This window comes from Antechinus flavipes, chromosome 6 (assembly GCF_016432865.1).
Source record: "Antechinus flavipes isolate AdamAnt ecotype Samford, QLD, Australia chromosome 6, AdamAnt_v2, whole genome shotgun sequence".
Classification (NCBI taxonomy): domain Eukaryota; kingdom Metazoa; phylum Chordata; class Mammalia; order Dasyuromorphia; family Dasyuridae; genus Antechinus; species Antechinus flavipes.
In genome coordinates this window covers 159719282-159737122 of record NC_067403.1, presented here as the reverse complement: position 1 = coordinate 159737122, position 17841 = coordinate 159719282, and the positions used below count along the sequence as shown (strand labels likewise).

At 35.9% G+C, this 17841-nt stretch overlaps 1 protein-coding gene across 1 annotated transcript in view; it reads left to right on the top strand.

Moving 5' to 3' along the window:
• BMP3 (bone morphogenetic protein 3) overlaps window positions 1–15512 on the top strand; it is a 36157-nt gene extending 20645 nt beyond the window's left edge. The window contains exons 2-3 of the mRNA XM_051965847.1: window positions 5983–6896; window positions 15207–15512. Coding sequence (XP_051821807.1) covers window positions 5983–6896; window positions 15207–15398 — 1106 coding nt within the window. The 3' untranslated portion in view covers window positions 15399–15512. The remainder of the gene's footprint in view (window positions 1–5982; window positions 6897–15206) is intronic.
• Window positions 15513–17841: the final 2329 nt, after the last annotated feature.

The following is a 17841-nucleotide window of genomic DNA, read 5'->3' as shown; positions in this document are numbered from 1 at the left end:
AATGTATAAACTGCTATCTGTGAAAGGCCACCTGGCTGATATAAACAATGCTAGGTGTTCAGTAGAAAATTGTGTGAGATATGTGGAGATTTTTAATGTCTTCTAAGGATATGTTGGATTTCTATGTTATAGAAGAAGGTTGAAGATAGTGTAGCTGGACAAATTAGCTTGAACACAGGCACGAAGACAAGAAAATGCTGCATATATTTGAGGGGCAACATGAGCAGTCTATCTGCTTTAGGGATTAGTGGAATATATGAAGCCTTGAGTGACAACAGAGTACAAAAGTTTATCCTCTAGAGCAGAGATATAACTATTTTTGTGTCCTTGGCCAGTTGGAGTGTTGAAGTCTAAAGACATCATCTCAGAATAATGTTTAAAATACATAAAATAAGATACAAAGGATTAAAAATACCTAACATATTGAAATTTAGGTTTTAAAATATTAAATAACTAAACTTTTTAAAAATTTATAGACTGCTAGTTAGGAACTCTGTGATAATAGGAGGGTTTTAAATAGAGTGATATTGTACTTAAGGGAAAATTATACGACATTAATGAGTTTTTGACTCACTATGACTTGGAAGAATAATCCAGACACGAAATAATAAAGACTTGAACTTGGGTGTGTAGTGGCAGTGAGATCAGAGTCTGGGAATATATATCACGAAATAAAAATCAACATATTTTCTGGAAAAACTGAATTTGCCTAGGATTGCTTTTAACTTTAATTCCTTAAATCATTCTTAAAAAAAAAAAAAAAAAAAGAACACTGGGCTCTCTTCTATCCATCCTCAAGCTATTCTCTGGCAGCAAATTAGGCACACAGAAAGAAATGTTACCAGTGAACAATTCAGCACTCAATCTACTATATTATTCAATCTACTATACTGCTGCCAATAAGGTACAATTACCTTTGAGATACTTCTTCCCAAATTTCACTCCTAGGTTACATCTCCTGGTTACTCTGTGACTCTACTAAATATTATTAAAACTTTAGTTCATTAGCCCCCAAGATTGAAAGTTAGCTCTTCAACAATTAGCTTAAGGCAAAGGCATTTACTGAAATTACATTGTATGAATAGTACTAGTAAAATATCCCTCTGTCTCCACTCTTGCTCCCACCATACATGAGCACCTTCTCCCACAAATACAATGCAAATAATAGATGCAAGTGTAGAGGTAAGCATGGATATATATATTCATATATATATATATATATATATATATATATATATATATATATATATATCCAAAGTAAATCACATTTCTGTTATTGCAGAATCCTAGTAGGCTTTTGCTCCTTCTTATTCTTAGGTTGCTCACCCATGGACTTAGTATTCTGCTCTGCTGCTGCTTTGCCCATCTCACTGGTCATGCTTCTCTCTAGGAATTAATTCTCCTGAGCACCGTATCTCCTATTAGGAAAGTTGCTCTTCTGTAAAGCTACTATTCTGAAGAAGGTAAAGAGAAAAATTTCTTTTCATCTCCCCACTCCATATCCTCCCATCACTGCATTTTCTTTCAAAAGCTGGGTTCTTCCACCGTATATCTTTTCCCAATTGCAAGAGCTGATTCCTTTTGAAGGGCTTGCTCCTGCTTTTTAAGCCTACCATGAGTTATCCTATAGTTGTCCTATAATTTCATCAAGTTAATTGAGGAACTACTAAAGGTCCCCAATTACTTCAACTTCCCCCACCTGTTTGACTAATCATTTACTGTGATGTCCTGTTTTTTTGTTTCACCTCCCTCCTTTCCCCTTCCTTTATATGTCTTTTTATTCTTTTTCTCTTAGTCTTTTCAACTACCAAGATCAGTGCTTGTCTCATTCTTTCATTGTCCCTTAGAAATGATTGGCTTCTGAAAGGATTATAAATTCTCCCCTTTTTGGAACATAAGCACTGGATATCTTTTCAGATGTTTGAATTTATTTCTTTTTCTTGTTTCTTTTATCTATTGCCTTAGTCTTATTAATTACCAAGTTTTGGTTTTCTTAAACATTCAACACCTTCTTTTTTCTTTCCCATTAAATATATCATGTTCCAATTTATTCTTTCCTTTCTGATTCATGATGTGTTATTCTGCATTATAACAACTAGAGTTTTGGTATGGCATCTGATATGGTATCCCTCTCTTCAAAATACTTGCAACATGTGTTTTTTCTTTATTTTTAGAGCTTGGAACTTGGTAACAACATTGTTGTATATATTATATTTAGAGTTTCTCTCCTAAGCCCATCTATGTTTTGTCTTCTATTTTGAATACTTCTTGATGATTTTCTTTTATGATTTCTTGAAATATGACTGATAGGATTTTTTTCATTCTTTTCTAGGAACTTGTTGATTCTATTTTCTATATCAATTGTTTTTGAACAATTGAATTCTAAAATGATATCCTTTAGATTTGCTTTAATATAATATCATTGAGTTTTTTGGTTCTTTTTATGACATCTTTCTTTATCCCCCTCCCTCTAACCTCAGGGTATTCACTGTGAATTTTTAACTTTGTTAAAGTTTTCCAGCTTTTTTTTAATTTGCCTTTTTAAACCACTCTCTGACTTCTAATGGTCTTTTTTTCTCTTTTGGAAAACTATCTATAATTATTGCTTAATTATACAATCTTAATAGTTTTATCCTAGGGCTCTCTAACTCCATTTTATTTACTCATTGCATTTTTTTTCCTTTGTTCTTTCTGTCAATGTTTATGCTATTTTGTTGCTTCCTCTGACTACATAGGAAGCAACTTGTTGATCGATTGAACAGTCTGATTGAATTACTGCCACGATAGAGACTTCATTGGGTCAGAAAAGACTGTTCTGTCATCTTAAAGCTGCTTCAATCTGCTCCCAGCCTTGTTCCTGGCTACTGTACTTCCAAACCATCATATCTCATCCTAAAACTTCCCTCAGGACCCGGAGCCTTCTCACCCTGGAACATGCAATCACCCCTTCCATCCTTTCAACCTGGAACACTCCTCTGTAAAGCCTTCCCTTTTCTCTCACTGGTAATTTCCTCCTGGAACCTCCTTTTTTTGTGGAGGGGCCTAGGACAGCCTTCATTCTCTTTTCAGTTTTGTTTCTAGCTTTTAGATTTCAAAACTAAATCCCTTCTTTGAGAATGTCCTCCTCACTTCCAACCAACTTTTCAATTCTTTTGTTTTCTTTCTTCATTAAAAGTTACTTGAGGGAAGAGAATGTTTTTCTTTTTGTCTATATGTATTCCCAATATTTAGAACAGTGCCTGGTAATTAGGATGCAGTTAATAAATATTTTGTTTCTTTGTTTTCTTCTCAACAATCTCCTTTCTCTAGAGTCACTGTAGCTGCCACCATTGAGAATGGATATTATGAGAGCTGGAGTATGAAGGCAGGCATGTAGAGCATTTAAGGGAGAATTAAGTTGATAATGTCTTATATGATATTTTTAACAAGTTGATTACCTTGCCAAGTTACTTTTTATTTCTTCTCTTTTAATTGCTGTTCTTTTATTTCATTTGGCACATATTTTTATTTTGTAAGGGGCCAGAATAAGAAATAACTTTTAAGTCTTCCACCTTGCCAGAAGATTCTTCCTGAGAAATTCTTAAGGGAGAAACATTTTAAAATAAAATAGGGGAAAAAGAAATTGAATTAATTGGGACATTAAATATCTTGCACCCATAGCCTTTGAATGATATGTTTGTTTACTCACTGTTGGCTAGATTTCTGTATAGTGTAATCTCTCTTTATTCCATTTTAAGCTGGAACGGTTTCAATCTCCTGCATAAAGGTCTGGATAAAAATATATACTAGGTTGAATGGTATGAATTAAAGCAAAAGATTGGGAACAAGTCTGATGCCATGACTTTGTTATAAAGTCTGTAAAATATTATCTTGGTGTCATGGATTGTACAAATGTGCACCAATGGCAGGTTCTTCCTTTTCCTTCACACACTGTTAAAAATGAGTAAAACATGTTCCCCGTTGTACTTCACTTGTGCTTAGGGAACTCAATGAACTCATTTTTAAAATTTCCACATCTTTAGAGAAATGTTTTGTTTTTACTAAAATATGTTTTTGATCAGGAACATGATTTCATGGTTGTGTGTGTTTTCCTGAAACAAATATGTAAGAGCATGGATCCTTGTGGTTTGATTATGGATCTGGGAATCAAATGTAGAGTCCAAACCTCAGGCTAGTTGCTAGTTAACTGCACCATACTGAGCCCTCTTTGCTTTCCCCAATTTTCTCTTTGAAGAATGAGAAATGTAGAGGATCTTTTTTTGTTTTAAAATACATGATAAGTGAAAGACAACTCATTGACTATATTAATGGAATGTCATTGAATTCAGCCAGGTTTCAATGTGATAGAGGCAAAGTTCAACTATTAAACATATATTAAAATTAAATGAAAAGTAACAATTTAAATGGACATTTCATTTTCTCAGTAAAAGGCAAGAACTTTTTATGCTTAGTCATCCCATCTTCATTCTTCACCCTAACTCCCTTTACTCCTATGTAGGGGAAGGTATGATTTATTTTGTTATTTTATTAAAAGGGGAAGGGGGGACAAAACAACAACATTGAATCCCTAGGTTCAAGTCTAGGATCTGTATCTTAATGATCAAGATAATGAGAAAATAAGAGACTATGATATGACAAACAATTAGAAGAAGAATCTTTAGCCTAGAAAAGGTAAGATTTTGAAAGTGCAAGATAAGCAAGGTAAGATAAGTGATAATACTTCACAAAAACTCAGAATTTGGGCACTGAAAAGTACCTTAGCAACCATATGATCTAATACATACATGAAAGGCATCCACACTAGGAAATACCAGTCTCTGCTTGAAGACCTCAAGATAAGAAGGAATCCTTTACCTTTCAAGACTGTCCATCCTACTTTTGGACAACTCTAATTGTTAAGGCCCAGGAGAGCAAAACATAGAAACAATGAGTAGGCATTATAAAGAGCAGATTTAGAATTAATGTCAAGAAAGCACACTGATGTGACATCCATGTGGTTAACATGGTGGGACATGGAGAAGAGACACATGGATGGGTTGCCATCTTCAGCATTGGGAGAAATATCTGAGGTAAACAGACACATTTGAGGAAAGAAAAATTGCTTTCTTTCTAAAGCAGAGCTTTCTAAAGTAGAATGATCTGTCTCCAAATAGTAAAGGAGAAGGAGGTGGAGGAATTTTCTCATTTAGCACTCAATGTAGCACTTTTCTCCTACTGTCTTGAAATTTTATTGAATCTTAGGATATTATTAATATAGAGTTGCATTCTTCACCAGAAACAGCAATTTTCTCTGATGTTTCAAAATTAAAACCATTGGTAGTTTTCAAATAGAGATTGACTTTTCGGGGATTAATGAAAGGATTTCCTTTCAAAGTAGGACTAGATAACTAAGGGCTCTTCTGATTCTTTGGTTCAGCTTTTTTTTTTTTTTTTTTTTTTTTTTTTTTTTTTTTTTTAACATTTTATAGATGAAGAAATGGAGCCTGGAAAGATTAAGCTCAAGGTTGCTTAACTAGTTGTGAAAGCTAGAACCAGACCCAGGTTTCCCTCCAGACCATTGCTTTCCTTGTTATAACAAGCTGCCAACTCCAGTTTTAGGAATTTGCTAGCTGAGTTGCTTACTTTCTCCTAACTAAATATCTTTAAGATGTGGATAATAAGAATTTTCAATTACCTCCCTCACTGGGTTTTTTGTGAGCCTTAAGTGTACTTGAAAGAGCTTTGCAACCATAAAGTGATATACAAATGTAAGCCATTAGTGTTTTCCAACTGAGACAAGGAGCTATGGGAAAGTACTATTTTGTTAGAATGTCTTACTTTGCTAGTTTATTTTACTGTAACTTGTAGTCACAGCTCTTTTCTCTACAATATTAGCTCAGTGCATTTATAATATCCCCTCAGAGAGTAGAAATAATGATTAGTTCTTGCTTTGATCTTTTTTGGCATTTTAAATTTCTCCTGTTCTTTTTTCCCCCTTCCTAGGGACCCTGGAAAACAAAGAACTACATATTTTTAACCTGACTTCCCTAACCAAGTCTGAAAGTATTTTGTCTGCAACCTTGCATTTCTCCACTGGAGAACTAATAAACATTAGTTTGAGCTGCATATCTCCCAGAGGTTGTTCTCATCATGGATACAGGAAACAAATACAGATTGCCCTGTCTGCCTGGAGCCTTACACCAGATGGGAACCAAAGTCGATTCCTGGGTCATATTTTGGTAAATGTATCTAAGCTTCACAGAGATGTATTGGCCTGGCAATCCAAAGATGTCACTGAAATCCTGACCAAAGCAAAAGAAAATGGTGAGTTTTTCATAGGTATCAAGATCACTTTTGAGGGACACTCCCTTTCAAAGGGAATGCCAACCAATTCTGAGCCTTATATCTTAGTTTATGCCAATGATTCATCCATTTCTGAATCAGAAAGTGTGGTATCAAGTCTCCAGGGACATTGGAACTTTCCCACTGGAGCCCTAGCCAAGCTGAACAGCCACATGAGGACTGCTCTGTCCAGGAAACGGAGGAAGAAGCGCTCCATCAGCAGCCCCCTGCTTCCCCTCCAGAACAATGAGCTTCCAGGCACAGAATACCAGTATAAGGAGAATGAAGGCTGGGAGAAGAGGAAGCCTTATAAGACTCTCCAGATACAGCCAGCTGAGAAGAATAAAAGCAAAAAGAAGCAGAGAAAGGGCCCACACCAGAAAAGTGAGACACTGCAATTTGATGAGCAGACCTTGAAGAAGGCAAGGAGGAAACAATGGATTGAACCCCGGAACTGTGCCAGGCGATATCTCAAAGTGGATTTTGCAGATATTGGTTGGAGTGAGTGGATTATCTCCCCAAAGTCCTTTGATGCATATTATTGTTCAGGAGCATGTCAGTTTCCCATGCCAAAGGTAGGCACTTTCTCTTTTTCTTCTACTTTCATCCATTCTGCTGAATACTAAAATGTCTGCATTGAGTTTTCCCCTTATCTACAAAGTCCACCTGTACTTTCATTTATCACTTAAATGAGCTTAAGAAATAATAGTACTTGCTCTTTAAGGACTGGCAAAAGAGTATTAAGTCAGGATTGATTTAAAGAATATAGAAAAGTAAATGGAGAATTATTTGTGTAGAATTCAAAAACTTTATGTCTTAAGCTGATCAGTAATGTGTGAACCTGCATCTGTCAACAATTAGCAAGTAAAATATAGTCAAAGAGTGATCTAGGATATATTAAAGGAATGATTGGAAAAAGTCAAGCTCAGACAGTTAATCAAATTGATATCCTGATAACAGAACTTTTTTGAATAGTCTCTTAGCAAAAGAATTGGCTCCAAAAAGGGGAAACTAGGGTTAGGCCAAGTAAACTGGCCCCTCAAAATCACCTAAACTGATTTATTTTTACGTCTCTGCCAACCATTAAAAAGTAAAGGAAGAAACAGAGTTAGATGGCTTTATGAACTTGTTCCAAAATCTATCCAAAATCTTATCAGAGCTTGTCTGTTTTTTTCCCAAAATCAATGTGGATTTTGCTTTATCATACATTGCATTGTATCCTGACAAATTTATTTCTAACAAATTCCTACTATTCTCCCTGCCCACAGGTTGCATAGTTCTTATGAACTTCCCCCCGCCACAAATGTAATCAGTAAAACATAATTGTGTTATAAGTCCTTCTGTTAAGCTAGTATCTATGCTCCAACTCTCAGCTTTTAACAATTCTAATCTCAGTTGTAAAATAGAAGTTGGCTCCATAAATGGAATTTATACCAGGAATAGATTTTCTATGCAAAACTTGAAATGAATAAAAATTTTCCTATTAGATAATGGAAAAAAAAGGCAAGAGTTGAAAAATCTCCTTTTGCCCTCCCCACCTCCCCATGACAAGTTTAGACTTATGGTTTTAAAATAGTATTTGCATATTCCAAATTCTATGATATTTAGGAAATAAAATTTAATACACACCTCTAGCACAAGGCCTATTTCCAGGACTCTGTCCTTAAGGATTTGTTTTCTGTTTCAGCCCGAGCGCCAGGGAAATGCATGAGCTCTTATTCTTTTTGTGGAATTTCTAAAAAAGAGTTAGCATTTAGCCCTTCAAAAAAGACAGTTTACACAGGAAAGGACCCCCATTTCTTTCATATTTCATAAATTGAAAATAAGTACTCCATACATTTGTATTTCTAATGAAAAAGACTTTTGCAAATTAAATTTCCATTAAGAACAATAGTTATTTTAAAAAAATTTCTCAAGTCACAGCCTCCTAATTTGGAGGTGAAGTGATGCATCTATATTTTACTATATGCCTGCCTTTGCATCTTTGGAAAAAATGAATAATGAGTTCTATCTTACCTTAAATCTAATGTGACTGACTCTGCCAATCTCTAAGTTAGTTACAATCCCTCTCTTGAAGCTCTTTTCTCTGAGACCCAATCCAAAGTGCTAACTAACTTTTTTGTCTCTCCTGGTTGTAGCCAAAGGATCCATGGTTTTGACTGTGTGGGGAGGAGCAGCTAATTTGTTATTTAATCCCCCATTAAGTATTCAGCCTTGCTTCTTCCTCGTAGGCCCAGCTCCTATTACCTGTGGTTACTTTTGCTGCCCCCAGACCTATTGTCTACAGTCATTTCCTTACTACTAGATTTGCTGTGATCTAATGAGGGTGAAGGATGAAGTGGATGAGAGAAAGATGAAAATATGTGTGAGGAAAATATATTTGTGGTCAGTATGGGGTTAAGGAGAATAGAAAATAGGAGAAGGAAGACTGAAGAGATAAGAAACTGGGCAATAAGGAATTCTTAATTGGGGAGAGGAGGGAGGGAGAGAACATGTGGATATTAATAATAATCACAGGTATGGTAGAAAGAGTGCTAAATGGAGAATCTGAGCATTTGGACTCTTGAATTCCAACTGTGTCCCTTATTATTTGGGAGATATCAGACTAGCCACCAGGCTTTCTTGGACTTAGACAAATGGTTTTTAAAATCCATTTCAGCTTTTAAACGTGTGATCCTAGTTCCTTACATTTACACTCTACCTTAAACTATCACAAAGTCTGAAATCCAGTTCATACCTAAAGTCAATCCAATGGACCACCAAAGTGTAACAGTTTCTTTGGAGATGGAGAGAAACACAAGTGGATCAGCTGAAACAACTGAAATCAGAATAAGTTTAGTCAAAACTTGGATAGGCATCAGATCTGGGAGCCTTAGGTTTTTCATTGCCAAAGTGAAGGGTGGAAGTTTGGCTGTTAGGTTGAGTTCTCAATCTCTCATCACCTTGTGTGTGATCAGCCTAACCTTTAAAATTTTCTATTCCATTTCCCAAACTTCTCAGTTCTTTTTCCTCCGCTCTTGTTATTGGACTAATAATTGGGAGGATGGAAAACAAAGCCCTATAAAGCTTCCTTATAAGGAGTAATTAATAAAATGGCATTACTATTGCCTATACAAGATTCTGCCTTAAAATTTCTTGTAGAGTGCCAAAAGATTTGATGTTGAACGCTTGTTGAATTATTTTGAGAAAAGGGAAAAATAGAAGTTTTTGACTGGATCAATACAATGAGTTGTGGAACTGTGTCAATTTAGTACAATATGGGACCACTTGCACCCCAACACAAAAGCTGCCTGGGGCATGTATCATCCCGGCCCTTCCAGTGAGTTAGATTCGGGTTTTACATAGCTGAGCTCTTCATCTGCAAAAGTTGACAACCTGTTCTGTAATTCAGAACAGCTGTGTTCTGCTTCTTCCAAATTCCAGGCTTTGCCCTTTCCCTGCTTTCAATTAGATGGTTTCAGAACTATCACACCCATGTGTGCTGGACTGGAATACCATGAAGCATTGAGGCCAGGCCAAACCCTGTGTCCCAGGTCAGGAATGAAAGCTTTTAGCTGATGACATACTCTCCCCTGCTAATGCGTCTGTAATCAAATTCAACTGAACAGCAGATCTCTCAAGGACATTGTAAGCTTGGCAGGTGCAAGTCTGACTGGTGCAGATCATTTGGATTTTTCTGAGTTTTCTACCAAATGTAGCCTTTCTAGCTTAGTTAAAAACAGAATGTTTAATTTCATCTTCAAGCAAGGAATGTAGCCAGGAAAGTGACTTGTCCCTGGACCCCAGTTAAAAAAAATATTGTTAGTATGTGTGTATACATATACATGTATGTACATATACATATATATATATATACATATATATGTGTATATATATTATATATATATATATATATATATATATATATATATATATATTGCTCTGTAGAAGTAAGATCTATAATTTTATTGGTATAAGGAACTTCTGGTTAAAGAACTTCCCTCTCCCAATGCAGGTCAGCACCTTCTCGGCAATTTGCGGTCTAAGAGTTATATAGATCATTGCAGGATTGGGACCTGCCCAGGGTCACCTGGTCATTCTTTTTCAGAGGCAAATCTTATTGGCTTTGAGGATGACTCTCTGTTCACACTACCTAAGAAAAATTTGCAAAGGTGCTAGACTCATGTCTCTTAGTTTGTTACAAAAATGACTTGGAAGATTCACTTTGTCTGAAAAAACTGCTAAGTTTAGGCAGGAGGTAAGCTTGCTCCAAAAAGTTTCATTTCGATCAGGACACTTTCCCTGTTTCTAATATGGGTCCTATAGATGCCCTCTTTCTTTTGACCCCTGGGATGGAGGGAGTGAATTACTGAAGTAATCAAAGGTGTTGACAGAGTAGAGGCTAAAGTGATGTCTTACTCTCTTTGGAAAGCAAGGATTTTCCAAAAGTGCATTCTAAAGATTCAAGCATGGTTTTCCATGTGAGAGATATTTGTCTGGTTCAGCATAACAATGTGTAGTGTAGTGTCACAAGAGACAGAATCGAAACTCAAACAACAACATTTACGGACAGCCAGTATGTCTCCAGTCAGCAAATTGCTGCTCTGCTCTTTTGTGCATGACATAATTGTTCCTGGTAGTTGCAGACATGACCAGAGGAAGCTTTAAGAAGAAGGGGGAAAAAAGCCAACTCCCTAGAAAATAGTCTGAATATGCACTTGCATGCATTACATACCTGAGATACAGTGGGGGGCTCCTGATAAGACCCATTAACACAAATCAAAGACTTGTGCATAAATTCCAGTAATCCCACCAGAGACTACTAGTATTTTCTGACTTCCATGATTTGTGAGTTTGAATTTAAGCCAAAGAGCAAGAATGTCTAAGGAAACACCCATGAATATTTTCCATATCTATCCTGTGTCACATGCGCAGAACTCATCATTTTTGTCAATGCAAACAATTTCTTTAGAGCAAAACAAAATGGGAGAAATGGTTTTCACTTTATATTTCTCCCAAGTGACCCCATTTTAAATGAGCCTAGTCACTAGAAAGCTATCTTACTATAGAAGGGTCTTTGTGTGGTCCAAATAATCAATGAAAGACAAAAATCTGTATTTCAGGCCCAAGTACATAAGTCATCCTCATTCAGCTGTTTTTGTGCTAGTTTTCATTAAGTCTGTGTCCATTCTCCTCTAGGAAGATTCTATGCAATGGTGGGAGAATATGATTTTAGTTTAAGGATTTATGGATTATGATTTCTTGAATCTGCTTTATATTAAGTAACTGCGATATTATAATTATTGCTTTTTCCTTATTTGTTAAGTAAATGGCTGGTTTTTTAAGAAAAAAGTAATAGAGTGGTCCTATTCTATTAAATGGATGCCATTATAATTTCTTGAATCTGCCTTATATTGAGTAACTGTGATATTATAATTATTGCTTTTTCCTTATTTGTTAAGTAAATGGCTGGTGGTTAAGAAAAAAATAATAGAATAAGCCTATTCTATTAAATGGATGCCATTTTGCATAATGATTAAAACTTAGGGGAGCAAGTAAAATATTAAAATGGGACAATATCACAAGAAAACTTGAATTTGAAGACTGTGGAGTATGCAAATTCAGATGACTCATTTTGAAGAATCTCTTTGAATCAATACAAAGAAGCTTATCATCATGATGAGAGTTTAGTGTGTGTACACACAAACACAATCACAAATATGTATGTATATCCTGAAAGTAGTACTAAAGCTGAATGAGGTTGTTTGTGGGTGTTTGCCTACTCTCTCTGTGTTTATATCTAATATATAGTCATGTTATCATCAAACAGCCCTTGAGAATCAAGTTAGAAGACTAACATATATGAACAGATGTACATACATTTCTCCAAACTCTCATGGTGAGATATACCAGATGAAATCAAGTGGTGAAAATTAGGCAGAGCCAACATGTTCCTGGCCTAGACAAAGTACACCACTTCTTTTCTCTTTGTTCATTAGTTCCCTAAGGTGTTTAAAAAAAAAAAAAAAAACAAACAAACAACCTTACTCTGTCTCCCCACTCTTTTTTTCATGAGAATGAAATAAAATAGCCATTTATTTGGGGATGCCTCTGGAAAGGGTATATCTTAAACACTTTAACCACAGTTTTACCACCATCTTTTACCACAGCAATCTTGCTGTGTGACTTCAGGCAGGTTACTAATGTTTCATCTTCTAAATTTATTTAAAATAAACAATTTTTTTTAAAAAGAGTTTTGCCAACCTCCTCAAAAAGCCGTTATGAGTAGTAGCAATTTGAAAATATGCAACATGTACTATACAAGAGGGAATGCTCAACTCATCACTCTGGCAATACCTCCCCTTTCTGGATTCCCAGCCCTCGGGCAATGTGAGCTCTGCTCTTAGCTGGCTGGGATATTTTAAACAAAACCACATGTTGTTCCACACGAGCAATAATAGGCCCGTTAGGCTCTTTCCCAGAAAATAGCTTTACCCAAGTTTCTTTGGTCAAACTTTGAGGATTCGTGTGATAACCTTCTATTTTGTTGCTTACATTATTCCTGAGAGGTAGCAACCACACTAACATCAACTTTCAAAAATCTAAATCTGTGGGGTAACAGTGGCACCCAGTGGCCAGCTGATGAATTGTTTTCTCTAGCTCTCCATTCTAAGACTAGGCTAGGATCTGAGGTCTCAGCTGGTTGGGACCTCAGAAACTATCTAATTCACCCCTTTCCTTTATCATATTAGGAGACTAGGGTCCAGGAAGGTTATCACAGGCCCAAGATCAAAGAGGTTGTAAGTACCAGAAGGAGGTTCTCAGACTACAGAATCAGGGATCTTTCTGTTATATTACTACATAATAAATAACCACTCAATGCTTCTTTCAGCTTCTTCTGCCTTAAAATAGAAGGTGACCCTCAAAGATAGATCAAATCTCTATTACATTACCATGGATTTTGCTCCAGCACACACACACACACACACACACACACAACCCCTTACATCCCCACATATGTTTGTGTACATATATGTCTATATATTCATATATATTCAAATTTATGCTCCAATTATGTGAGAAATTTAGGGTATTGTCAATAATTGAGAACCATTTACTAAATACATACTCTGCACCAAGTACAATATTATGTGCTGGAAAAACAGTAATAAAAACGAAACAATCCCTGCCACAAAGAACTTACATTCTTTTGGGGGAAGATAGCATGTACATATAGACTGAATATGCAGAAGAAATATAAAATAGTTAGATGCAGGGAAGGTAGTTAGTGAGAAAGATCACTAGCAGTAATGAGTAGGAGAGATTCAGGAAAACTGCTACAACTATGTGTGCTTTTCTTTGCAGAATTACCTCCATTTACACTGAATTTATATATGTACAATTTTTTTACACATATCACAAATGCTTATAACAATTGCACAGCATATAGAAAATCTTAATAAATGTTTATCAACTGACTAATTCACCAAAGATTGAAGAGAAGAAACCAGAAAATTGGCAGAGATATAAGAAAAAGAATACAGGGGTGGTTGGGAGAATAATCTGCTCAGTAGGAATGAAGGGGAATGGGACAAGGACATATGTTCAGAGACTGGCCCTGGAAAGAAGGGATATCTCTTCATCAGAGAATCAGAAGGTAGGAGGAGGGGGAAGGGATGATGTAAAAAAGCTTTGAGATGAAAAGAAAGAAATAATACTGAGTTCATGATAAATGGACTGAATTTCTTCAGTAAACTAAAAGGTAATGTCCTCAGTTCAACAAGTAGATGAGACTTGAAGAGAAAAGAAAAGGCTTATAGTAATTTCTGCAAGAAGGATAGAGAAATAAACATGGAGGAGTAAAAGACTGGCCCAAATGAGATTATATTACATAATTTGTTGAATACCCAGTTACTTTGATTGCATGACTTCTTCCAGCTCCATTCATCAATGCATCAGTAGGAGCAGAGGACATCATTGGACCCAGATCTGGAGTTGGCAAGGGACTCCAGAGTGGAGGAAAATGTGAACTGAATTGGTTAATTATAGTATGTCAATGTAAGGGTAATGGACTAAGAAAATGCTAAGGAAAAAAGAAGTTGAGAAGCAGTGGTGGCAAGGGAAAGTTTGGAAATGGCAGTGAGGGATAATGAGTATTCCAACTTCCCCTATATGACACTATGGTAGGGAATATGAGCAAAGAAACATTCATTGCTATAAAGTATGGCCAGTGATGAAGTATTGCCCAGAGAAAGCCAGATCTCTGTGAGTATAAGTAAAAGGAGAATGAGAGGAAGAATTCCAAAATGAAGGGTAGTTTTTCATGGCAAAAGAGGAATCCCAGAGGACATGGTGGAATGAGTGGGAGGAGTTGGACAAAGGGTCATAATTTAGATGAATAGAGATGGGGGAGGAGCTTTGACTCACTGATGTGAGTGTGAAGGCTGGAGAGACTGTAGATTCACATCTGAGGTGTTTGGGGTCTAACTGCATTATTTTCTGATAAATTTAAGCATAAGTGCAAACAATTTTAATTCAGTGCTTCTTTTAAAAATGATAATAACTTTTCTAAAAAGAATTAGACCAGTTTCTTGCTTTGGTAAGTATAGTATATAAAGCATAATCTTATGTTTCTTTGATCATAGGTCCTATTTTGTCTTAGCATTGTCATAATAAACCACACTATAGACATGAGTATAGGAAGTATAAGAAATTAGATCATCATCAAGATGTCTGATGACCTTACATCATATACTGGAAGTTTGATGATTAGATGCCTAATGAATCACAGTCTTTTTCTCCTAATAGGGGATTGATTTGATGCTCCAAGCTAATCAAAGTCATATTAAAGTGTGATTCTACCTAATCTATGTTTATGTTCTCCCCCCCCCCATTTTTCTTTCCAGTCTCTGAAGCCTTCCAATCATGCTACCATCCAGAGTATAGTGAGAGCTGTGGGTGTCATCCCAGGGATCCCCGAGCCCTGCTGTGTGCCAGAAAAAATGTCTTCTCTCAGTATCTTATTTTTTGATGAAAATAAGAACGTGGTACTAAAAGTGTATCCTAACATGACAGTGGAGTCTTGTGCTTGTAGATAACCTTTTCTAGGGATTTTTTGAATGCTTAACTCAGTTAATTATGGACTTTTTTTTGCACTGCCAATGCATTTCATTCCAAAAGAATTTTGTAAAGAAAAATAGAGGGGAGAGAGAGAGAAAGAGAGAGAGAGAGAGAGAGAGAGAGAGAGAGAGAGAGAGAGAGAGAGAGAGAGAGAGAGAAATTGAAGATTTCCAACTAGAGAACTGGAACTCAGATTGCCTTTGAATGTGACTAAAAATAAGAATTTTCCTATTGTGAATCTATATCTCTATTGTGAACTGCAAAAATTCTGATTTTAATTGTTAAGAAGATGTCAACTAATTTTTGTAAAGGCAATTTGAAAGTAGAACTACACAAAAAGTCATAGCTTGCCATTCCCTTATTTCTACTTCTCTGGTGACCAAAGGCAATTGAGAACATTTTTGTCTGTTGAATACATTCCTGCCTTACACAGATTTTGAGATTATTCAGCAAGTATTATTCCAATATTCCAATTGAGTCTGACTTACCCTAAAAGTTTTTGGGAATCCAGTTCATACATAGGCTGCTATATGGATAAATGGGAGGAATATGTATCCAATTGTACATGTGTTCATATGTGAGTCTGTGAGCCTATGTTCCTGATCCTGTGAAGAAATGCTTATTTATCATGTTCAATCTACTAAATTCTCACACAATTATTGCCTTTTGTATGCTGGCAACTATTATCCAGTCATTGGTAAAAATTTTTGCAAAAAAAGGGCAGCTAGGTGGAGCAGTGAATAGAGCACCATCCCTGAAGTCAGGAGGACCTGAGTTCAAATGTGACCTCAAATACTTAACACTTCCTAGCAAGTCACTTAACCCCAATTGCCTCAGCCAAAAAAAAAAAAGGTAAAGAGCAAATTACTACTTTGTAGCAAGCTAATGACCAAATTATCTAATTATGTGAACATATAATTGAGAACATTTCTTTACTGCAAAAAATGAAACCAACTACTCCACTTAAAAATCCCAAATGTAATTCATTCCCTATTTTCTGCTTTTTAAAGTTCCCTTATTCTTTTTAATTAAATCACCAAATTTCTTTTGAATCCATATCCTTTCCGTTATCAGTGATCTTATTCTGGATCCTGCAAAGTCACAATTAGATGTTAAAGAGAAAAGAAGTCTAGCATCTTAGAGAGATTTCCAAATGGCAACTTTAAAGCTTTTAATCGTATGTTCAAGATAATTCTTTGACTACTTACAGATCTCCCTACATCCTGAGATCATGAATGGATGATTTTATCTTACTGCTTAACTTCAGCCTCACCTAGAAAAATCCCATAAAGCATGTAACATTCAGAGTAACTACTTATTTCTTATCTATTATTTCTCTTGATATACCATTGATGCTGAAATATCTTACAAAGCTTGTATTCAGTCCAAATGCCATATGAGAAGGCATCTTGCTACCTGCACTGCCATTATTCACTCCCATCAATATTAGTTATTCCTCCACATGGACTTCTTAAAAACATTCCTCTTCATTCAGCCACTCAGCTGCTCAAAAGATGACCTATCCTGTTTGATTCTGAGTCAAAAAGGTTTATTCAGGCCCAGACTCTACATCCTATCCAGGACAGAACAGGTCTTATCCCCCTCATTATGTCCTTCAGAGACTGCAGGATCTCTACTATGCCATACTTGGCCCACTTCACCCCCACCCATATTTCTTACCTCATGATATGGAATCAATAATCAAATCAATATTAACATACCAGAAAGGGCATGAAAATGAGCTGGCTAATGGCCCCACTTGCAGTTTTTTTAATTGTCTAAGAAAAAAATTCATTCCTTTTAGAATATAAACTCCTTGAACATGGGGACTATCTCATCTTGATTTTGTGTATTGTTTTAACCTGAGCCATAGTTACCTAACATGGCCTTGGTTGCAAGTATATCTTTAGATGACCAAATTCTAGAATTCAGAGTCTCACCTCTCCATTCTCCTTATCTTAGCTGAAAGTGATATATTGGGCTAGAATTATGTCCACCATTTGATATTTTCAGTTAAGAAAATAACTTATTTTTTTAGGATTTCAGGATACTAGCAACTTTCCCTGGTTACTCCAAAGGGGAGAGTAACAGGCTACTCTGGAACAGTTTATATTCCTCTCACCAAATACTTAGTACACAAAAGACAATCAAACATATTGAGCAAACATATTTATCCAAGTAGGCTATAAAACAGAAATCAGAAAAATGACACAGATTAGGATGGAATACATAGGAATAAATGAGCTTTTCAACTCTGAAGCAAGATAAAAATCTCAAATCAGCCAAGGAAAGAATTGTCTCACTGGAGAGTTATACATAAAACAATCTTTAGGGATATGGAAGGAAGTGGGGAGAAAACAAGGGACATATAGAAGAGGTAGTTTTCCCCACATACCTGTGGCTCAGGGGACTCTCATTGAG